Source organism: Oncorhynchus nerka, linkage group LG1, assembly GCF_034236695.1.
Source record: "Oncorhynchus nerka isolate Pitt River linkage group LG1, Oner_Uvic_2.0, whole genome shotgun sequence".
Classification (NCBI taxonomy): Eukaryota; Metazoa; Chordata; class Actinopteri; order Salmoniformes; family Salmonidae; genus Oncorhynchus; species Oncorhynchus nerka.
Window position 1 is genome coordinate 15,037,776 of NC_088396.1, and position 23,445 is coordinate 15,061,220.

General features: G+C 44.0%; 2 protein-coding genes across 6 annotated transcripts in view; both read left to right on the top strand.

The window, feature by feature from the left end:
- Positions 1–20,173, top strand: part of rapgef4a (Rap guanine nucleotide exchange factor 4a) — a 78,932-nt gene extending 58,759 nt beyond the window's left edge. For all 3 annotated transcript variants that reach the window (XM_029623254.2, XM_029623593.2, XM_029623422.2), the window contains 27 exons: positions 1,146–1,221; positions 1,714–1,778; positions 4,083–4,133; positions 4,226–4,332; positions 5,508–5,629; positions 6,211–6,394; positions 6,594–6,678; positions 7,089–7,149; positions 7,392–7,468; positions 7,671–7,817; positions 9,524–9,645; positions 10,648–10,733; positions 11,152–11,230; positions 11,497–11,647; positions 11,909–11,997; positions 12,091–12,121; positions 12,225–12,303; positions 12,527–12,673; positions 14,144–14,241; positions 14,558–14,683; positions 14,909–15,087; positions 16,538–16,628; positions 16,886–16,936; positions 17,169–17,256; positions 17,713–17,777; positions 19,152–19,206; positions 19,304–20,173. In XM_029623254.2, the coding sequence (XP_029479114.1) occupies positions 1,146–1,221; positions 1,714–1,778; positions 4,083–4,133; positions 4,226–4,332; positions 5,508–5,629; positions 6,211–6,394; positions 6,594–6,678; positions 7,089–7,149; positions 7,392–7,468; positions 7,671–7,817; positions 9,524–9,645; positions 10,648–10,733; positions 11,152–11,230; positions 11,497–11,647; positions 11,909–11,997; positions 12,091–12,121; positions 12,225–12,303; positions 12,527–12,673; positions 14,144–14,241; positions 14,558–14,683; positions 14,909–15,087; positions 16,538–16,628; positions 16,886–16,936; positions 17,169–17,256; positions 17,713–17,777; positions 19,152–19,206; positions 19,304–19,431 (2,640 nt within the window). In that variant the 3' untranslated portion in view covers positions 19,432–20,173. The remainder of the gene's footprint in view (positions 1–1,145; positions 1,222–1,713; positions 1,779–4,082; positions 4,134–4,225; positions 4,333–5,507; positions 5,630–6,210; positions 6,395–6,593; positions 6,679–7,088; positions 7,150–7,391; positions 7,469–7,670; positions 7,818–9,523; positions 9,646–10,647; positions 10,734–11,151; positions 11,231–11,496; positions 11,648–11,908; positions 11,998–12,090; positions 12,122–12,224; positions 12,304–12,526; positions 12,674–14,143; positions 14,242–14,557; positions 14,684–14,908; positions 15,088–16,537; positions 16,629–16,885; positions 16,937–17,168; positions 17,257–17,712; positions 17,778–19,151; positions 19,207–19,303) is intronic.
- A 532-nt stretch (positions 20,174–20,705) lies between these two features.
- LOC115103115 (mitogen-activated protein kinase kinase kinase 20) overlaps positions 20,706–23,445 on the top strand; it is a 40,950-nt gene continuing 38,210 nt past the window's right edge. For 2 of the 3 annotated variants that reach the window (XM_065008468.1, XM_065008463.1), the window contains exon 1: positions 20,706–22,548. In XM_065008468.1, coding sequence (XP_064864540.1) covers positions 22,198–22,548 — 351 coding nt within the window. In that variant the 5' untranslated portion in view covers positions 20,706–22,197. The remainder of the gene's footprint in view (positions 22,549–23,445) is intronic. The other variant, XM_065008424.1, reaches the window with a different exon arrangement.

Below are 23,445 nucleotides of genomic sequence, written 5' to 3' on the forward strand. Positions count from 1 at the left end.
TAAAATATACCAAAAACGATTTAGTCCAGTCAACGTCAGCTAAATATGATGTGGCTGTCCATGGTTCCGATTTCTCTGTGTGTTTGTGTATGTGCGTGCAGTGCAAGTAGAAAAAACACGTTGATTCATCCTACATGCAGAGAAACGCCAATGTCATCCACCTATTTTTCAAGTTTACGAAACGGTCTTTGACTCTGTCATACAGTACGCACTTTTAGTTTTTGTTAGGCCTTTTTGTTTTCCTAGGCTACCTGGCTAAAATGCTTGCTCGCTAGCCTAAATACCTTTCGTCTGCAACGATTAGCCAGCTGGTAAACATTAGCCTACGATATCTAGCTACATATTGAACTTCCATCAGGGGCACAATATATGAATTCATAGTTGGATCAGAATCTCAGTTTATAATCATTGGCTAGTACGAAGAGTTAAGTACAACCACAAGTCCAAATACCTATCTCCGTCCATGGCTAATTTAGGAAAGGGATAATTTTAGCTAGCTAGCCACCAGAGGACAACAACACAACGAGATGCAAAAATTCAAGTTTTGTCTGACAATTATGTTTCGTCTTTGATGTGCTGTGATTTGGTGTGAAGCCAAATCCAGCCTGGCATCACTTGACACTTTTTTTTGGTGCGCCAGGACCATTCACAGATGAGCTCAGTTTCACTCAGGCCAAATGCTCGATGGCTTTCCTTGCAACAATGTCATGCTCTTTTTGACCAGACAGCGTCAGATCGATGGGCTACACATACAGAGACAGAGGGGCGGTGTTTCGCTCGTTCGGATGCTTTCTCCGGTGAAACACATTCAGCCTCTTGCGAATTGAAGGAAAATGATGAAACACAGAGAGAGGAAAGATAGATTATTTTATGTTTTTTTCTTGGTAAATGTTTTGGGGAAGACTGGCTTCCTTTGGCAGCCATGAATTCACACCAAGGGGGGGAGGGGGTCAAACACAGACATATAACACTACAATCCAAATAATTCTATTGACAGGTGACAGTAGTTGACAATGAACTGCATCTTGAATTGAATTGCATCGATACACTAAAATTAACCTTGTAGTGTTTATGATTTGGCTTTTGTGGCTGGTTCCACCATGTCTAGTTATAAGACCGTTCTTCTGTCTTCTGTGTCTCTGTAGAAATATCGTCAGTGCATGGCTGGACTGCTTGCCCCACCCTATGGAGTTATGGAAAGTGGTGGACGTAGCACTGACAGTGAGTACACGAACTACAGTGACATCCGTAATGTTCACCTACCGTACAATGCTCCGTACTGGCCTACCTCTCGCCTTTAATATGAAATAAGCAATATCAGCAGTCTTAAAGTCAAGTCTAAGAACAGCCAGGTATCTTCCCCTCAGATAAGGTTTTGAAGTGAAATGACTAATGATGTTTTTCCTGAAGGCTAAAACACACACACACACACTTCTGACTGTACAAATCTCCCTTGGGGACTGTCCGATAATATTATGTAACTCACTCCTCAAGGAGATTCTAGTCGACACATACTGTATCTACATTCAACATAGCATCGAGGTTATGTATTGACATCTGTCTAAGTATATTTGTGAACATGCACCAATTGTTGCAGATAAACAAGTGCTGATGTACAGTATGGGATTTATTTTGTCTTGCGTGGGCTTTAAACTCAGACTTCCTTTTTTTTAGGAACGACAACAAGTGTCATTTTTCTATTTTCTTATTCAGGAATGTCTGACAAAGAGAACATAAGCAACAACTCTTTTGGATCCATCTCTAAACATCTGAATAAGGTACGGTCGTCTCTCCTGAACACAAAACGGAGACTTCATCGTCATATATCATAATGATTTAGTTTCACCATCAAACATTGTCCACTATCATCATCATCCAAACAGCACTGTATGATGTGGCAGTAAGCATGTAATCTTGGCAGCCCAGAGACAATATCTAGCATAAACAACCAACTACTCATCCGTGTACGAGAGATTAGTGACCACTTTATGTCAAGTGAGTATCATCCAGATTGAACACTGTTGTGAATGGCAGAGTGACAGTGGGTGGTTAAGTGTTGGTGGTTTGCTCATATGTGCTTGCTGCTGACGTGGATCCTGATCGAACAAACATCCTCTGCAGTTGCCAGAAGCTCGAAATAAGTCTGGAATGTGGAGTTTGTTTAAACTTTGACTAAATATAAACAGGGCTGCTGCTAAGACCTCGCTTCCGGTGGTGTGCATCACATCCTTCATAGTTCCCGTTCCACCTTCTTAACCCCGTTGGTACTTCCTTACCTCCATGCATATAACATGGTGCTACTCTGGAGGGATTTCACTATTTATTGCGGCTTGGACTTTGTTCTTTTCAGACCAGCCAAAACATGTGCACTATAAATAACTACAAGGATAATTGAGTGTCTTTTTTTTGCAAACTCCCCTTTGGTTGCATTGTCTGCAAATTGCTGGCAAAACTCGACGGCTCTACATATTCCAGTCACAGAAGAAAAAAGAAATGCGGCGACGCTGTTTTTGTTGTGTAATTCATACCTCCAGTTAAAGCTGAGTGCATCCATCTACAGGAATCGCAGACCAGTGAACCCAAACCCTACAGGCACAGAATGCATACATTCCCACAGTAATACATGAATTAAGGGAACCCAGAGTCCTCGCTGACGTGTACGGTACGTGTACATGCTGTAGATTATGCATTATTCACGAGTCCAAATGATCAGTGATGCATATTAGAAAGATCTTGAAGCGTCACCTACAGTATATGGACCTCCTTTGAACGGCATCCTTGTGTTCGTCCTCGCTGGTGTCATTTCATGGCCGCCATAAGACGCTGCGGCGAGAAAAGAGCAGCGCTCAGCAACATTTGAATCAAGATGTTAAAGGGGGCTGTGGCGTTAGTGCATTTCACCCTCATCGTAGGGTGAAAGAGTTGATGATGAATTTGTAGGGTGGTTAAGCATCTATGTAACTGTTGGTCATGGCTGTGAGAGTAATGATGTTCGAAAAGAGGTTATGTAGAGGTTGAACAGCAGTCATTATGTCCGCTCTGTGGTGCATGGTGTGCTGGTTTAGTGCCTAGTCTCTGTTTGATCGTTCTCTGCTCTTGATGTTTTTACCTCATGAATACCACATCCCATACAGGACTAGTTCAAGGTGGTTTCTGTGCTGTGGATCCAAGGGTTTGGGATGTAAGCACCAACACCTGCTTGTGAATCTCGTAAATAACTGCCCATTTAAACTTCTTCAGGATTGGTGGGTCCCCTGCGGGACGTTGAGCTAACGTAGGCTAATGCGATTAGCATAAGGTTGTAAGTAACACGAACATTTCCCAGGACATAGACATATCTGATATTGGCAGAAAGCTTAAATTCTTGTTAATCTAACTGCAATGTCCAATTTACAGTAACTATTACAGTGAAAGAATAGCATGCTATTGTTTGAGGAGAGTGCACAGTTTTGAACATAAAAAGTTATTAATAAACTATTTAAGCACATTTGGGCAAACTTTTGAACAGAAATATTATGGTTCATTGGATCAGTCTAAAACTTTGCACATACACTGCTGCCATCTAGTGGCCAGAATCTAAATTGGGCTGGGCTGAAATAATACATGATGGCCTTTATCTTGCATTTCAAAGATGATGGTACAAAACAAATACAAAAGAACGGTTGTTTTTTTCTTTGTATTATCTTTTACCACATTCCTTTCACATTTCCACAAACTTCAAAGTGTTTCCTTTCAAGTGGTACCAAGAATATGAATATCCCTGCTTCAGGGCCCGAGTTACAGGCAGTTAGATTTGGGTATGTCATTTTAGGTGAAAATTTTAAAAAAGGGTCCAATCCTGAAGGGCCCTGTTGATAGTGGAGGTTGTTAGGGGTAAAGAATACCTCTACAAAGCACATAATATCTGTCATCATTGAAAAACATAGGGAGGGAACTGTGACCATTCACTACAGTCTGTATCATGTCATAACATTGCTCATTTCCATATCATGCCTGTACTTTATTTTGTGCTTTTGTTTTCCAATCCATGATGTTTCCTTGTGTGTTTTTTTCAGTCATTGTCATGTCATTTTATTTTTCAGAAGTCATTAATTGAAAGCCCAGCCAAACTCCGTCCTAAACCCATTTCTCAGGTAGTAAAGACCATCACATCAGTAAAGGCCAACTCCTCTGTTTCTATTGTAAAGCTCTGCCTCTACTCCATCCTTCTATTCTCTCCCAACAGGTCCCATCTGAGAAGATCCTGCGAGCAGGGAAGGTTCTCCGTGATGCCATCCTCTCCAGAGCTCCCCACATGATCCGAGACAGGAAGTACCACCTGAAGACATACAGGTGGGTTGTAGTATCTCATGTACAGTACCATGTACATGCTACTCTCATGTCAAAGAACTTGAAGCTCTCAACTGGCTCCCATACAGCCCCATCAATGAGAATGGGGGCGTGCTCGGCCCTCCTTTTCCTGTAGTCCACGATCATCTTCGTGGTCTTGATCACGTTGAGGGAGAGGTTGTTATCCTGGCACCACACTGCCAGGTCTCTGACCTCCTCCCTATAGGCTGCCTCATCGTTGTTGGTGATCAGGCCTACCACTGTTGTGTCGTCGGCAAACTTAATGATGGTGTTGGAGTCATGCTTGGCCATGCAGTCATGAGTGAACAGGGAGTACAGGAGGGGACTGACCACGCACCCCTGTGGTGCCCCCTGTGTTGAGGATCAGTGTGGCAGATGGGTTGTTACCTACCCTAACAACTGGGGGCGGCCCGTCAGGAAGTCCAAGATCCAGTTGAAGAGGGAGGAGTTTGTCCCAGGGTCCTTAGCTTGGTGATGAGCTTAGAGGGCACTATTGTATTGAACGCTGAGCTGTAGTCAATGAATAGCATTCTCATGTAGGTGTTCCTTCTGTCCAGGTGGGAGAGGGCAGTGTGGACTGCAATAAAGATTGCATCATCTGTGGATCTGCTGGGGCGATATGCGAATTGGAGTGGGTCTAGTGTTTCTGGGTTAATGGTGTTGATGTGAGCCATGACCAGCCTTTCAAAGCACTTCATGGCTACAGATGTGAGTGCTACGGTAGTCATTTAGGCAGGTTACTTTGATGTTCTTGGGCACAGGGACTATGGTGGTCTGCTTGAAAAAGGGACAGGTTGAAAATTTCAGTGAAGACACTTGCCAGTTGGACAGTGCATGCTTGGAGTACACATCCTGGTAATCTGTCTGGCACTACGGCCTTGTGAATGTTGACCTGTTTAAAGGTCACACTCACATCGGCTACGGATAGCATGATCACACAGTCGTCCGGAACAGCTGGTGCTCTCATGCATGCTTCAGTGTTGCTTGCCTCAAAGCGCGCATAGAACTAATTTAGCTCATCTGGTGTCACTGAGCAGCTCGCGGCTGTGCTTCCCTTTGTAATCCATAATAGTTTGCAAGCCCTGCCACATCCGACGAGCATCGCAGACAATGTAGTAGGATTCATGTATTCATTTCCTGATGTGTATCTCCTACAGGCAATGCTGTGTGGGAACAGAGCTGGTTGACTGGCAGATGCAGCAGAGCTCCTCTGTTTACTCTCGCATTCAAGCAGTGGGCATGTGGCAGGTGCTGTTAGAGGAAGGTGTTCTCAACCACGGTGAGCCACAACAGTACAGTAGACAGTAGCTAAGGATACCCTCTGTGTGTGTGTGTGTGTGTTGGGGGGGGCCTTTAGTGCCTTTTGCGACATTTCTCCAAGTTTCACCATCATTGTTAAGCCCTAGATATTTTGTTGCTTTGACAAAGTCTACTCTGATCATTGATATCATGTGATTCTTTCCCCCATTTTAAGGTCAACAATTAAACATGTTTTGTGAAGCTTGCATTCAATTGCCACTCTCTGTTGCACACGACAAGCTTCCATTCCCTCTGTCTCAAGGGGATTTATGGCTGATTTAAGAAGAAATCGTCAAACCTGTTTATGGTCAACTCTGATACTTTATTTGGCACTTAAAATTTCACCTCTTGAGAAAACAACATGTTTTTTATGAAGTTGACAGAATGTTAAAATTACATGAAAACAAACGTTCCCCCCCCCCCCCCCACCAAGTTCTACTTCTCAAAAGGCAGCGAATTGGTGGAACGGCCTGTGTGTGTGCCTGTGTGTGAGTGCATGTAAATGAGGCTCCATTTCTAAACCTCTAAACCTGTGGGATCTGTGTTGGTATTGTTCTGCAGTGGACCAGGAGCTGACCTTCCAGGACAAGTATCTTTTCTACCGTTTCCTGGAGGATGAACAGGAAGACGCTCCCCTGCCCACCGAGGAGGAGACCAGGGAGAGCGATGAGGAGCTGCAGGACACCCTCCTCCTCCTCTCCCAGGTCGGCCCTGACGCCCACATGCGCATGGTCCTGAGGAAACAGTAAGGACCAATCACAGAGATCGCCACCTGCTGGTATGATAGATATACAGTATCTGCAGGTTTGGCAGGGTTAGGAAAGATATATAAGATATGTAAGCTAAGTGCAAAGCTGATGCTAAAATCCTGTTCAAAGTGAATCGATGAGATTGTAGTCGAGGTCAAATTATTTTGTAATTGGTGCATATTTCCCCTTCCCCAGTCCAGGACAGAGGGCAGCGGATGATTTGGAGATCATTTATGAGGAGCTGCTTCATATAAAGGCCTTATCGCACCTATCCACCACTGTGAGTGCAGATTTGGTTACAATAATAACCCATTTTGGATGGGTTTTTTTTTTGGTCCCCAATGATTTTAGTAAAAAAAATGTGGGGGTAAAAAAAGACAAAATAAATCACCAGGAATTCAGCTAAAATAAAAATGTATTCAGTAAATCTGTTCCCAAGGATTCCTACAAGTAAAAAGAGAGAAGTATGTGATCGTGTCTAAATCTAATGAGGTGTGAAATTATTGTTATTTTCAAATACAATCAATTTTTTTTGGTTTACTTGTGGTCAATTTGCAGTGTACAGATGGTTGTAATTATGCTCCGAACCCCCGACCCTCCGCTTGGGCATAAATCGGACCACGGCTGAATCTAGTTGCCTACCCGTGGCCTATATGACGTCACCTCTAACCTTTTCCTCTGCTTCTACAGGTAAAGAAAGAACTAGCCGGCGTCCTGATCTTTGAGTCCCATGCCAAATCTGGAACAGTCTGTAAGTAGTACAACACTGTCTCCATGACCGGAACTCAATCGATTTAACTTAATCAACGTTACACGCAAGACGTCATTTTATAAATGCATTATCTACATGGAGGCAGAAAGAAAATCCCAGATTATATACTAAATCCTTTGTTTTGTCTATTTCAGTGGAATTCTTTGAAATGTTTTGGTGGAAAACCACTTTATGACCCCTTTACATATCATTTTTGTTGTTGTAATCTTTCACTTGTTCAGTGTTCAATCAAGGGGAGGAAGGCACATCGTGGTACATCATTCTAAAGGGCTCTGTAAACGTTGTAATTTATGGAAAGGTAAAAAAATATATATATTATTTGAATTTTTCATCTCATACAATTGATCCCCATTTGATCAGTACAGCTCATCACCATAGCTTATTATAGAATATATGAGTGTGTAAGAGTTATATCATTTAAAAGATGCTGTACATGCTCTCACTCATCTCATTTTCCCTGTTTCACACATACATTCTTTGTTTGCTTGTTTCACACAAAGGGGGTTGTTTGCACGCTGCATGAGGGAGACGACTTTGGGAAGCTTGCTCTGGTCAACGATGCCCCCCGTGCCGCCTCCATTGTTCTACGAGAGGATAACTGCCACTTCCTACGTGTGGACAAGGAGGACTTCAACCGGATCCTCAGAGTGAGTTATCTGGGGAAGTTAACATGGCCCTCCTCCACCTCTGCTCAGTGAAGTCCCACTATCCTTTTTCAATGGTATAGTCTCCCTCTATTGGTTGAGGTTTAGCATTGCACAATGACGCCAACATTAAAGGGTATTCTACTATCAACTTTGTGGTTCAATGTCGACAGATGTCTGTAGAAAAGGTACAGTATAAATCCTAAGGTCAAACTATCAGCTGCTAGTCTCTTGTCTCTCTACGTTCTCCCTCCACTGCCTATTGTTAGCCTGGCCCACGTGCAGCCTGCATCAGACTTTGATAGGGCATCAGGGTCTTGATTGTGTCTATTGAAAAGCGGATGGATGGATGATGGTTATCTGGGTGATCCACAGAGGCAGGTTCTCTGTAATAGGCTCACTCAATCCTCTGTAAATCTCCCGTTGGCTCTGGCCTGATGGGCTGCTAGGCCAGACACGGGCTGTGTCCCAAATGGCACCCTATTCCCTATATAGTGCCCTACTTTTGAATAGAGCCCTATGGGCCCTGGTCAAAAGTAGCGCACTACATAGGAAATAGGGTGCCATTTGGGATGATACCTCAGTCAAACTGCTGACCTCCCAGTCTCTCTGTCAGTACTAGCATACTAATCCACCAGGCATACAGTACCATAGTCCTGATGGGATGATGTAGTCTGGCCTCAGACCAGGGGTCATATTTAAGTCAGATAAATATGTCAACTACCCCCCTCATATTATTTTGTCTGCATGATGTGTGTACTTTAGGCCTATTCTACTATTCTACAGGATTTCCTTGTACTATATTACTGATATACATTATTATAATATAGAGTATATATAAACACTGTATATACACACCAGTTTATTAGGTACAGCCTTTTAGTACCAGGTCGGACCCCTTTTTTGCCTCCAGAACAGCGTTCCGAGATGCCGTTCTGCACACCACTGTTGTAGTCCACAGTTATTTGCTGGTTTGTGGCCCGTCTGTTACCTTGACATTCTCCTTCGACACTCAACAATGGGCTGTTTTCACCGCCGTCTGGATTTATTTAGTTTGTCACACCATTCTCGGGAAACCCTGTAGTGCGTGAACAGCCCAGGAGGCTGGCCGTTTCTGAGATACTGTAACCGGCGCTCATGGCACTGACGATCACACCGCGAAGTCGCTTAGGTCACTCGTTTTGCCCATTATAACGTTTAATCGAACAATAACTGAATGCCTCGATGACTGTCTGGGTGGTGTCCCTAATAAACAGAGTGGTGTACCTAACTTTCCAATGTGTGTGCATATGTATATATACTATACTATAATATATATATATATATATATATATATATATATATACATACATACATACATCTACAAAAGTATATGGACGCCACTTCAAATTAGTGGATTCAGCTTTTTCAGCCGCACCTGTTGCTGACAAGTGTTAAAAATCAAGCACACAGCCATGCAATCCCCATAGACAAACATTGGCAGTAGAATGGCCTTACTGAAGAACTTGGTGACTTTCAACATGGCACCGTCCTAGGATGCCACCTTTCCATCAAGTCAGTTTGTAAAATTTCTGCCCTGCTAGAGCTTCCCCGGTAAGTGCTGTTATTGTGAAGTGGAAACGTCTAGGAGCAACAAGCTTCTTGAAACGGATCATATTTCTGATGATATAATGATGAATTTGTGCCTGCGTGTGTGTGTGTGTGTCCAGGACGTGGAGGCCAACACGGTGCGTCTGAAGGAACATGATCAGGATGTTCTGGTCCTGGAGAAGAGCCCCAGCAGCATCCAGACCTCTACCCACGGCACCACCACCACCCCCTCCCACTACAAGTAGCCTACTGAGCTAACTCTGTCTTAATCACCTTTTCATCTAAACCACTTACTCTAGCAGCCCTGTTCAATAGAGGTAGATTTATATAGGATGTTAAAGGGGACTGTAGGTGTGTAAGATACACTAACCTCACTCCCTTCAGAAAAGAGGAGGAGAAACTCTCCTGCAGGCACAGTTAGGGGAGTGTGGTTTGTGAATTAGATACTCTCTTGAAGAGATTTGTGAGTGGAAGAAGTGGGTGAGTTTGTGAGTTACTCTCTGCTAAAGGGCGTGGACCTAGAGACTGGGCATCAGTTCTAGGGTAAGCCAAGGCTGTGACTGCGAGGCTGCAGACGTGTGTTATCTAGTAGACTAGACTTAATGGAGGTTGCTGCCAGTGACCGCGGCTGCAGCAATGGAGAGAGACACATTAATGGTAATGACTGAGAGATGTGCTCCCGGGGAGAAGGCAGGCCGCGCGGGTTACAATCACTCTGCCAGGGTTGGCCTCTAATCAACTACAGTGCCAGTCACATATGAAGAGTGTGAGGGTGTCAAGCACCTCTCCTTCCCCCATGGAGTGCCTGCCACACATTCTGTCCCAAATTTCACCCTATTCCCTATATAGTGCACTATTTTGTTTTCTACTAGGGCCCTATGGAAGAATAGGGTGCTATTTGGGGAACACACACCTTGTTATCTGTCTTCCCTTAACTAACCAATCACAACAGGCCTGGCTGTGCACTGTGTTGATTCTTAAGTTCAAGTGGTGGTCTCTCCTTCTGTTTACCTATGGAGAGGCTTCCACACCCTCTCTCCCCCAGCCAGCCCCTTATAATCTTAAGCAGGGGTCAGGACCTCTTTTGACTGTAGTTTGGATTATTATCTAATGTAGTAATCACAGGCAGGTATTCAGATCACACAGCTCAGTGAAGTGTGGATGGAATAGGAACAGTAGTGGGAACTAGCAAGTACCTGTCTTGTTTAATTCATTAGGTGATTGATTGACACTGCCATTCCAGATACACTGTGATGTCAGGGGCACCAGAGAAGATTCTGGAGCACTTCCTGGAAATGATGCGACTGGACTCTCACCTCAACGAATCAGGTACGGTAGTGCACTCTGTCCCTCCAATAACATCTCTGGCCACTGTGTACCGTTGTATTTCAGTGTAGGGACCGAATTAACATTATTTCAACCCTATGTGATATTGACTAATGTAGATGGATGTGTTGTGTTCGTCGTGGCTGTCGTGTTTAGATTGTCTCCTCTGTACCCTCACAGAGAGAGCATCCATCCTCCGTGCTGCTGCTGCTGACCTGTTTGTTCATGTCTATAATTAGCAGCGCACAACAGTGCTTATCTAATTACGCTTGGTTGTGTGGACTCTCCTGGCTGCTTTCATGCCTCAGCCGTCCACGGTGACAGAGCCATGTGTGATCAGGCCTATAATACTGTCAGCATGCTGGCCTGGCGTTGTTTCATCTGACATCACAGGTGCCTCATTCTCTCTCGCTCTGCACAGACCCAGCTCTGGACGACTTTGTGCTCATGCACTGCGTCTTCATCCCTAACAGCCAGTTGTGCCCAGTGCTCATGGCCCAATATCCTTTCAGTCACTGAAAATAGCATATGAGCGTATATGTTTTTGTGTGGATTTCTACTAATGTGTATCGGTATCCCTTATGTATCTTGTATGTATTAGGCATCCAAGAGTAGGATCCGAATCAGGATCTAGGATCAGGTCCCCCATGTCCAAATAATCATATTAGTTGTAACTTAAATGGCTAAACTGATCCTGAATCAACCCTGGAGTAAATGGGAGTCAAGCTGTAGCTCCTATGTGTTTCTGTCCTTAACGTCACTGCACCTACCACGCTGAGGCGTCCCAGGGCTCAGAACAGGAGCGTCTGGACTACACTTTGAACAACAAGAGGAGGGTGATCAGGCTGGTGCTCCAGTGGGCCTCAGTACATGGAGATCACCTTCAGGAGGAGGACGCCTCACTAGCCTTCCTAGAGGTCAGTGTATGCATCCCAAATGGCACTCTATTCCCTATGTCGTGAACTACTTTTGACCAGAGCCCTAGCCCAAAGGGAATAGGGCGCCATTTTGGCCTTGTCTTCCTCACCCTTTTTTCTTGCGTACTGAATTCAGCTTGTTGTTTAAAAAGATACGGCTTGCTGACAATTGTAGAGTATTAGTGATCGTCATCTGATAATCCAAATGAGTTTGGGCTCATTTTGAACCTCTCCTCATTGTGAGTGTGTCATGTGTTACAGGAGTTCTTTGTGTCTGTATCTGATGACGCCAGTGTGATTCCTGCTCTGAAAGATCAACTCCCAGAGTTAGAGAAGCTAGTTAAAAACAGGTAAGTGTGTGTAAATGTATTGTTACTGCGTGCACTTGTCTTTAGTGTCCCGGGCTTAAGCATGGTGTAATCTCACTTTCTTTACCCTTTCAGCTCTGACGATGCCAGATCCTCTCCACAAAAGGTATGTGACCCTGCTGTGACCCTGAGCACTGTAGTCGTATTCTGTGCTTTTGTTTTCATTGTCAACCCGAGCTATACATACATTTCTGTCTGTCCTGTTTCAGCACAAAGTCCTGTTGCGGCAGTTCAGCATGGGGGATGAGAAGCTGCAGAAACGACAGGCCATCAAGAGTAATGATGAGAGTAAGTGGGGCATAGTGTATGTGTGAAATCATGCAAGATATGAGGTAGAAGAGAGCTATCCATCTATAGAAAAGCACAGCGTAGTAGTATGAGCCTTTTGGCCTTGCAGCCAGCAGTCACACACAGTGTTTTGAACATCTACAATGGCCTGGACTCTAGTTTGTCTTCCCATCCCCCATTCCTTCATGTTAATGACCCTGAGTTGTGCTCTGTCCCCATGCAGTCCTGTTCAAAGTGTACTGCAGCGACCACACCTACACCACCATCCGGGTCACCGTGGCCGCCTCAGTCAGAGAGGTCATCAGCGCAGTGGCCGACAAGCTGGGGTCAGTGGAGGACCTCCTCCTGGTCAACCTCAGTTCGGCCGGAGGTGAGAAGGGCCACAGCCACATGCTAATCAAACGACGGTGGACGCCACACAGTCTTTCCACGCATAGATATTTGCAGATGCTATGATGCTCATTAATCAAGGGCTGATTTACTGGGAAATGATTGGCTTTTGGTGCTGGATTACTCTGTTTCAATTACCCGGTATATGCTCAAGATATTTCCGTGACCTGCAGGAGAGCCGCAAGGAGAAAAGCTTGGGGCAATATTGCTGTTCTTGCTTCAACTCATAAGATTCTACACCCGCTTGTTGCTGCCATTGGCTGGTACTTGCTGGATGGATGTTCCAGTGTCTCTGCCAGGGCGTACTTATCCACCTCTCTCTCTGGCCCATGTTTGATCTGATCTTTCCCCGTACCAAGTAAGGCCAGAGGCACAGCTGCTCCATGGTCTCTGAGACCCTAATCATATTGCCCATTAATCTAGTTATTTACTGGCATTTGTTTTCGCTGCTAAGAATCTGGGCACAATTCTCTGCTGAGGATTCAGAGGAGTATGGATGCCTCGTTCTGTCATATTCAATGCATGCAGCCTCTTCAGAGTCTTCTTGACCACTTTCTTTGATGATGAAGTTCAAGGATGACTGAGCTCCATGGCCACCGTAGCCAGTTAAACCCTGTAGCAGTGTAACCGTATCTACTCCTGGGATTAGGGATAGGTCAAATACTGGGGGGCATCTTTAGCACCTTACCCTTGTTGTGTGACTTTGAACTTCTATATATATTGAACTTCTATAGCGCTTTTCATAACAGAAAGAAATCTGAAAGCGCTTCAAAAGTAAAAAACAAACAAACAAGCAATACATCATCCTGAGTAGCCTATAAGAATCTAGCTAGGTCAACCAATAGAGGCCATAGATGGAGTGAGACAGCTCATGGTGTGATCAGAGGAAGATGGTCAGAGAGATGGTTGATGAAGAAGTCTGGTGACGATCTTGTAGAGGGCTACTCTGGGAACAAGCTTGAGTTGTGAAGCCACTGGAACTTCTCCTCCTTCAGTCTGCGTAGCCTCAGTAGCTCTGGGCACCAGGAAGCTCACCACACACAGTTCAGAGTAGTAGCCAGTCGTCCTCCTTACGAACCCGCAGCACTGCATTCCTCTACTGCATCTCCCGTTCTCCTCAAATTAGGTTTTCAAAAGATCAGGAACCAGCAGCCAGGTGAAACAAAAGAAGCTGATAGCTGTGTCCAGATGAATAAACAAAAGAAAAAATGAATCATCAAAAACATTAGCCAACTAACTTTCTAGCTACAGTAGGAAAGCCAAAAAGAGTTGACCTGCCTGTCAATCTGCAAATTTGTGGGTGAAAACTATCAGATATATGTGACAAAGACTCAATGTTATCAAAAACAAAACTGCTGATAAAAATAATAATAATTCAGTCACTTAAAAATAATGAAATATGTACACATTTATAGGAGCTCTTGGTCTCTTGTTTGTTGTTTTCCTTCAGATAAAGTGGTGCTGAAGCCCAACGATATTTCAGTCTTCTCCACACTCAGCATCAACGGCCGTCTGTTTGTCTGCCCCAGGGATCAACTGGATTCATTGGTGTGTAAATGCCCCCAGGGAAAAAAACGCATTCAGACTGACCCGACTGATTCCCAGAGGTTCCCCTACAAGCTGTACATCTCTTGCAGCTGTTACTTCTCATGTATTTTGCTCACGTAATATTTTGTTTTAAATCAACAGACATATGTTCACTGGCCCGAGGCTACTGTTGAATTTCGACTTGTTATAGTTGTAGAACTGCTATTGTATCCATCAAAACGGTCCTGTATTTCACATGAGTGTTAAATGTATGATGAAGGATGATATACAGACACATGTAAATTATACTGTATATTAAGTGTGCGCTATATTTCAGACACCCTTGCCAGAGCAGGAAGGGCCCTCCACTGGCTCCATGGGCAGCTTTGAGTTAATGAGCTCGAAAGACCTGGCCTACCAGATGACTGTCTACGACTGGGAACTCTTCCACTGTGTACACGAGGTGTGTCAGACCACTGAGGGAATGAGGAATAACTTGATTCTACGGTTGCGTCCTAAATGGCACCCTATTCCCGATATAGTGCACTACTTTCAGCCAGAGCCCTATGGGGAATAGGGAGCCATTTGGGGCTCCTGGCGATGAACTCTTCGACCAATATATTGATACATTATTATGGAAACTATCAGGGACACGGTAATTGACCTCCTCTCTTGCCCTGTTCTACAGCATGAGCTGATCTACCATACGTTTGGGAGGCAGAACTTCAAGAAGACCACAGCCAACATGGACCTGTTCCTCAGGAGGTTCAATGAGATCCAGCTGTGGGTGATCACAGAGATCTGTCTGTGTGCTCAGCTCAGCAAGCGCGTTCAGATGCTCAAGAAGTTCATCAAGATCGCTGCCCAGTAAGTGCTCTCTCTCTCTCTCTCTCTCTCTCTCTCTCTCTCTCTCTCTCTCTCTCTCTCACACTCACTCACTCACTCACTCACGTTGGCGCACACATACATACACACACGTGGCCCTGCTATTCTAAAGCCATCGGGGGCGTCAGCCATTGAGGAAATGATTCCTTTGAAAAGAAATGAAAGCTGCTCTACTGCCCTTGTTGTGCTTGCGTTGCGTCACGTCCAATGGCAGCGTCCAAGCTCAAGAATGGCTGAGTTTCAATTCTTGCTGGCTGACGCGCATGTTCATTATATCTTGTGAATTGAAATAATGAGAAATAGTCAGTTAAATAGTCAGTTAAATATAATATTTTGATTTAAACGTTCACATGCTTTGCAAGAAGAACGATGTCCCTAATAATCCTGTTTACACGGACACATCTGAAAACAGGCTACCTGATGGGACTTTGATAAATGCAGAAAATTGCAAATCAAAATAAATGTTCTATTACACTTCTACCACAGCCACCGTGTTATTTTTGGGATTTCGGACATATAAAAGTTGTATGGGAAAACTATTTTTAAGATGCATACTTTTCATTTTTCCAGAAACATATAAAAGTTGTATGGGAAAACTATTTTTAAGATGCATACTTTTCATTTTTCCAGAAATCACTTCACTCGCGCAGAAGAAGGAAACACGCGCTGCTAGTGTTACGACAGTCGCAGATCTAATACACCACTGTAACTCGGATTAAGGCCTTCATATGTCCTAGTAATTCAAAAGATTTCTCAGAAAACCAGTTGTTTTAATCGGCGTATGCAGAGTAAGGTGTTTACATGGCTAATGCCATACTCGCCATATTGCCATAATCAGTTATAATCGACTCATGAGTGTGCATGTAAATGCACTCACTGACTATGTTCACAATGTAAACAAAAAGCAACTAGTGCAATTAGAGGGTAATTTAGTCCAACCACTAGCTACAATTTAAGGAGTACTTGCGAAAAACTGGACCAAAGCGATTCTACTTCCGCATAATGGATGAATGTCTTCCCTCTGCCCCTCTCCACTCTCAAAACAACACGCTTTGTGTAGCAGGTAGAATTTCACATTGACCCGACGCTGATGGGAAAGCAACCAAAAGTGTACAGTGGAGCTGAAATAACACACTCACACACACACACACACACACACACACACACACACTTAGCTGTAGGGTACAGTCCGGCAACCCTCCCAATCCATCCCTAAGGGGAAGGTCTATATGTCAATACGAACAAATGTGTACAGTGGAGCTGAAATAACACACTCACACACACACACACACACACACACACAAACACAAATGTGTAAATGGCTGAACGTACGTGTACCATGGGTTTCCTCTCCAGACCCTTATGGTGACTTACATTAGTCACATGTAACTTGATCCTGATTAATCATTGGACTATTTTCTCTCTGTGACAGCTGTAAGGAGTATAAGAACCTCAACTCCTTCTTCGCTATCATCATGGGCATGAGCAACCCAGCCGTGAGCAGACTGAGTCAGACCTGGGAGGTGGGTCTCTGTCTTGTCTTGTCTTGTCTTGTCTTGTCTTGTCTTGTCTTGTCTTGTCTTGTCTTGTCTTGTCTTGTCTTGTCTTGTCTTGTCTTGTCTTGTCTTGTCTTGTCTTGTCTTGTCTTGTCTTGTCTTGTCTTGTCTTGTCTTGTCTGGTCTGTCTGTCTGTCCAACAACACTCATCTGTGTTTAGCACCTGCCCAAGAATATGGAGATTTCAACTGTCTGTTAACCTTCCCTGTTATTTGTGTTGACAGAAACTACCCAGCAAATTCAAGAAATTTTACAGTGAATTTGAAAGCTTAATGGTGAGTAGCATGAACCATTTTAGCCCCATATCAACTATTCATCCACTCACATAGTCTCTAGCCTTGCTTTCTATAGCTTCTCTTTATTCAAATATTGAATTGAAACTTTCTTGCACGGTCATTTGTCATCGAGCAATGTATGGATTGAGCAGCACCACCTTTGGCTGTGACTGTGATGTGCCCACTTAACATGGTTATGGCAGATCTCAGAACAGTGCGAGTGTTTCCACAGGACCCGTCCAGGAACCATCGGGCGTACCGGCTCACTGTGGCCAAGCTGGACCCACCCATCATTCCCTTCATGCCGCTGCTGATCAAAGGTCAGTGCAACACATCACAGCTCTCTCTCCACTGCCTTCATGACCCTCCATGTTGTTTACACATTATCTCACCCATTCATTGACTATTGAGAGGCTTATCTTCACTGCCTCTTGTGTGAAGAAGTTATGATCGGCGACTTTTGACCTCTTGTTTTGGAGTGTCGACCTGCGACACAGTAACTACAGTAGCTTCTATATTGTTTGCTCTGGTCAATTCTACTCCTAGGAACTGGGAAAGGGGGATACCTAGTCAGTTGTACAACTGAATACATTCAACTGATACATCTTCTACATTTAACCCCTCTGAATCAGAGAGTTGCGGAGGGCTGCCTTAATCGACATCCACGGCGCCCGGGGAACAGGGGGTTAACGGCCTCGATCTGGACCAATGCTCCTACCTGCCAGGCTAAATATGCTCTCTCTATGTGTGTAATCATATTGCAATTATCTTTTCAGACATGACATTCACTCATGATGGAAACAAGACGTTCATTGACAGTTTGGTCAATTTTGAGAAAATGGTAAGGCCCTCCAAGATGATATATATTTGTACATGATATTATTTTACATTGGAAGTCTACAGTCTTAATGGTACACTGAATCAAATCAAATTTATTTATATAGCCCTTTGTACATCAGCTGATATCTCAAAGTGCTGTACAGAAACCCAGCCTAAAACCCCAAACAGCAAGCAATGCAAGTGTAGAAGCACGGTGGCTAGGAAAAACTCCCTAGAAAGGACAAAACCTAGGAAGAAACCTAGAGAGGAACCAGGCTATGTGGGGTGGCCAGTCCTCTTCTGGCTGTGCCGGGTGGAGATTATAACAGAACATGGCCAAGATGTTCAAATGTTCATAAATGACCAGCATGGTCGAATAATAATAAGGCAGAACAGTTCAAACTGGAGCAGCAGCACAGTCAGGTGGACTGGGGACAGCAAGGAGTCATCATGTCAGGTAGTCCTGGGGCACAGTCCTAGGGCTCAGGTCCTCCGAGAGAGAGAAAGAAAGAGAGAATTAGAGTGAGCATATGTGGGGTGGCCAGTCCTCTTCTGGCTGTGCCGGGTGGAGATTATAACAGAACATGGCCAAGATGTTCAAATGTTCATAAATGACCAGCATGGTCGAATAATAGTAAGGCAGAACAGTTGAAACTGGAGCAGCAGCATGGCCAGGTGGACAGGGGACAGCAAGGAGTCATCATGTCAGGTAGTCCTGGGACATGGTCCTAGTTGCTCAGGTCAGTTGAAACTGGAGCAGCAGCATGGCCAGGTGGACTGGGGACAGCAAGGAGTCATCATGTCAGGTAGTCCTGGGGCATGGTCCTAGGGCTCAGGTCCTCCGAGAGAGAGAAAGAAAGAGAGAAGGAGAAAATTAGAGAACGCACACTTAGATTCACACAGGACACCGAATAGGACAAGAGAAGTACTCCAGATATAACAAACTGACCCTAGCCCCCCGACATATAAACTACTGCAGCATAAATACTGGAGGCTGAGACAGGAGGGGTCAGGAGACACTGTGGCCCCATCCGAGGACACCCCCGGACAGGGCCAAACAGGAAGGATATAACCCCACCCACTTTGCCAAAGCACAGCCCCCACACCACTAGAGGGATATCTTCAACCACCAACTTACCATCCTGAGACAAGGCTGAGTAATAGCCCACAAAGATCTCCGCCACGGCACAACCCAAGGGGGGGGCACCAACCCCTCCAGGGACGGCATGAGAGAGCCCCAGTAAGCCAGTGACTCAGCCCCTGAAGAAGGCACAGTGATGCCGAAACGTTGGTGTTTCACCCAATCAATTACTGGGCGCTTACATATAGTGTGTGACTCTCTATTTGTGTAAATTCACAATGATAACATCTAGTTGTGTTGTTTTTTTTCTTCCAGCGAATGATCGCTAATACAGTGAGGATTGTGAGATACTGCAGAAGTCTACCATTCGGTAAGTCAACATACGGTTCTTCTGTGTAGTCTTCACTTGACTGGCTTCCAACAGGACGTTGTTTTAGTATAAGTGTGTTTTCCTCGTCCTCTCTCAGGTGCAGAGCCGTCGCAGACCAGTAAGAACCACCCGGACGTGCGGAGCTACGTGCGCCAGCTGACTGTTATTGACAACCAGAGAACACTGTCTCAGCTCTCCCACAGACTGGAGCCTCGCAGAACCTGAATCCTCCCTGGACACTGGACAGACATGTCACATGCGGCTGCTCTACTGCCAAAAAGAAGCTTGCTTTATACAGTATCTGCTACATGGAACGTCACATTATTACATGTATAGTCAAGTATCATTTTAGATGCTACAGAGTTCATCAGCTCCACCTTCAACTGTATTTCAAATGTCAGTATCATCCACGCTTCTTTGTTTCCTTAATTGTATTGTTTACATTTTTTTGTAAACAACGGGCAGGCAGCCTGGTTTAAATTTCACAGCATTTTCAGATTCATCTCATTCTTATGTCCCTGAAGGTCTATTTGATACTTTGAAGTCACCTGCCCCATGAAAAGGACACAATGTATAAAGTGAAGGATCTTTTGGAAATAATCATCCATTAGTTTGTTGCACAAATCTATGTCGGGTTGATGTTAGTTAGGAAACTTTTTCTGAATGGAAACATTGGCTCTTATTTCACTCTCTGACCTCATCAATTGCAAATCCTGATATTCAGTTGTGGTTCCATATCTTTTTTGTAAATCAGATTATATTTATACATATTTTAGTTTGTGGCTTTTTATTACACCTTGTACAATGTATTCCTCTATTTATTATGACCTCAGCATGCAATGATTTGAGATGTTGGGCTGGATATATGTGAGCACATTCCTCTATAACAATCTGTGAGGTAACTATTGTCAGCAAGATTTTTTTTCCCCATGTTTATTCTGTAAATATTAAAAACGAATTAGATGTATCTGCTGACGATGCTGTCCATTTGATTGTCCATTGATTCTTTTTTTTATAACAACTAATTGTGAGCTGATGACATATTTAGAGTAGCCTGGATACAATTTCAAATGCCGTTTCATGCTGCCATAGTAGTCTTTTGATGATAGGAAAACGAATTAAATTCCCTAAAACTGCAGGTTTTGGTTGTTATAAGATAGCTGCTACGACTGTGTGGTGCTAATATCGTTTGGCGTGTACAGATTTTGTCCATGGAGTGGAGCTGTTGTCATCATAATTTGTGTTGAAAGTACTCGAAATATGTTGGGACCTTCTCTCTTGTGTGTTACAGCGTTTGGTAGCCCGGGTCAAGGAAGTTGGGTAACTCTAGAATTCACAGTATGGGGAAATCATAGACGTCACGCTCGGGTTCCGAAAGTACTGTATTTGGTTATATGTTTACCTACAGAAGTTACGCTACACCTTGGATCTGTCAGACTGTGATTGACTTTTCCAACAAATAAAACTGTCAAAGGTAGGTAATATCGCATTATGTTTCATTGTAGCATAGCCTACGCGCGTCATGAGATGTTTTCAATTACATCATTTTTTGAAAACTGTAATAATCATTAATGCGTGATGTAAACATCACGTACAAGACCAATAACCTAAATCTTATGATTTCTATCTTTATTTTACAGTCTTTTTTTGGCAAACGCTTGGTCTCGTGCGTAAAAGTGCTTAGTTATGCGCAACATGGGTGTCATCGAGGAAATAGGCTGTCTTGCCTCAAAAGCCTTATGTTAATCCTTAGCTGCTGAAGTGTCTTTATCTTGCTAAATTATATTTGACACAATTAAGGGCTCAATTCAATAAAACCCAGATTTGACTAGTCACACATTAGGGATGGTTCTAAATGTACATAATGGGGACCTGACAGAAAATGGGGGAGGGTCATGCTTTTTCATTTCAGTCAGGGCAACCTTTTAGTATTTTTTAACTCTAGTCCATGGTAGGGTCATTTAATTTGTCCGATACCACATCTCATCTCTGATTCTCTAATGGGTACACAATATCAAGCGCCTACAGGCTATTTAGTGTGGTCTCAATCAAATGATCCATAGCTATATAGGCTATACGAAGTGCTTGGAGAAGCTCAGAGCCAAGTCATAAGAAAATGTACTTGCTTCCTGAGTCTAATGCTGCTGCAGAACACTTGTCCATTATGTATTTATTGGAGTTATTGACCTCACAATAAGCCAGATTCAATCAACTTGGTGCTGAAACTTGAAGTGGCAGCCGCTGCACAATCAATCTGAAATGGACAGCTCATGGTGCTGAAATTAGGCAAATTCGAGTAGGCATCATTCATTTAAACCATCTTCGTTTTAATTTGACTTTACTAACAACAAGAGGAGTTTATGTAGGAGCCTATTTCTTCCTATTTAAGATATAAGAGATTAGCCTACCTGCTTGACAGACAGAATATGGCTATAGGCTGCTATCCATCGATTGTTTGACCAATTCCTCCACCCACAATGCACTCTTTAAATAGCCTATCTTCATGTCAGTGAAGGGTTGTTAAGTTAAAACCAGGACTCGAATTGAGAGGAATGAGAAGGTATGAGAAGGTATGCCATAGGCCTTCCTTATATTAAAGAAAATGGCAAAAAGCATAGGTGTAACGTCTGCTTCTAGCTCACACTCTCAAACACATAGATCCCCTGAACGCAGCTCACTTTCCGCCTTTTTCCCTGCCTGTACCGTTCCCTTTTTGGATTCCCTGTGTATGACCTTCTGCCTGCCCCTGGATCCTGCTACCTGCCTCCTCCTGTGGTCATTTACTAAATAAACACCTACTGCATCCTGCGCTTGAAACCAGCAGTCTGTCTCTGATCATACTCATTACAATAGGCCTACCCCTTGTTAGCTTAATTTACTGCAGTAGGCTAAATCAGGGTCACACTCTTGGTCGTCTTAAACAAATCTACTTTGAAACAAAAGTATACACCTTACACACATGTTTATGGGCTTAAAAAACACATCTGTACCATGTCAGATATAAAGTTGAAATGTATTATATTTTTGAGTTTGCATCCCAATATTACACATTATATACACTACCGTTCAAAAGTTTGGGGTCACTTAGAAATGTCCTTGATTTTGAAAGAAAAGCAAATTTTTTTGTCCGTTAAATGTCACGCCCTGGTCTGTTTCACCTGTCCACCATCTGGCATACACGGTAAAACGCCTCCTGGGTGTTTCGACCACGGGGCAGGGGTTTCCAGTACCTGGTTGACTGGGAAGGTTACGGCCCGGAGGAGAGGTGCTGGGTTCCCACTACAGACATCCTGGATCCAGCCCTCATCACCGACTTCCACTGCCGACACCCCGGTCAACCAGGTATGTACCCGGGTAGGATGCCAGGTGGTGCCCCTAGAGGGAGGGGGGGGGGGTACTGTCACACCCTGATCTGTTTCACCTGTCGTTGTGATTGTCTCCACCCCCTCCAGGTGTCGCTTATTTTCCCCGGTGTATTTATCCCTGTTTCCTGTCTCTCTGTGCCAATTTGTCTTGTTTGTTAAGTCAACCAGTGGTTTTGTTTCCCAGCTCCTGCTTTCCCAGTCTCTCATTTCTCACCCACCTGGTTTTGACCCTTACCTGTCCTGACTCAGAGTCCGCCTGCCTGACCACTACCTGCCCCTGACCTTGAGCCTGCCTATCGTCTTGTACCGTTTGGACTCTGACCTGGTTTATGAACTCTCGTCTGTACCCGACCTGCCTTTTGCCTACCCATTTTGTCATAATAAATATCAGAGCTCAACCAGCTGCCTTCTGTGTCTGCATTTGGGTCTCGCCTTGTGCCCTTATAATTAAAGTAACATCAAATTTATCAGAAATACAGTGTAGACATTGTTATTGTTGTAAATGACTTTTGTAGCTGGAAGCTAATTAAAAGGCTAATTGATCATTGGAAAACCCTTTTTCAATTATGTTAGCACAGCTGAAAATGGTTGTTCTGATTAAAGAAGCAATAAAACTGGCTTTCTTTAGACTAGTTGAGTATCTGGAGCATCCACATTTGTGGGTTCAATTACAGGCTCAAAATGGCCAGAAACAAGGAACTTTCTTCTGAAACTTGTCAGTCTATTCTTGTTTTGAGAAATGAAGGCTAGTCCATGCGAGAAATTGCCAAGAAATTGATGATCCCGTACAATGCGGTGTACTACTCCCTTCACAGAACAGCACAAACTGTCTCTAACCAGAATAGAAAGAGGAGTGGGAGGCCCCGGTGCACAA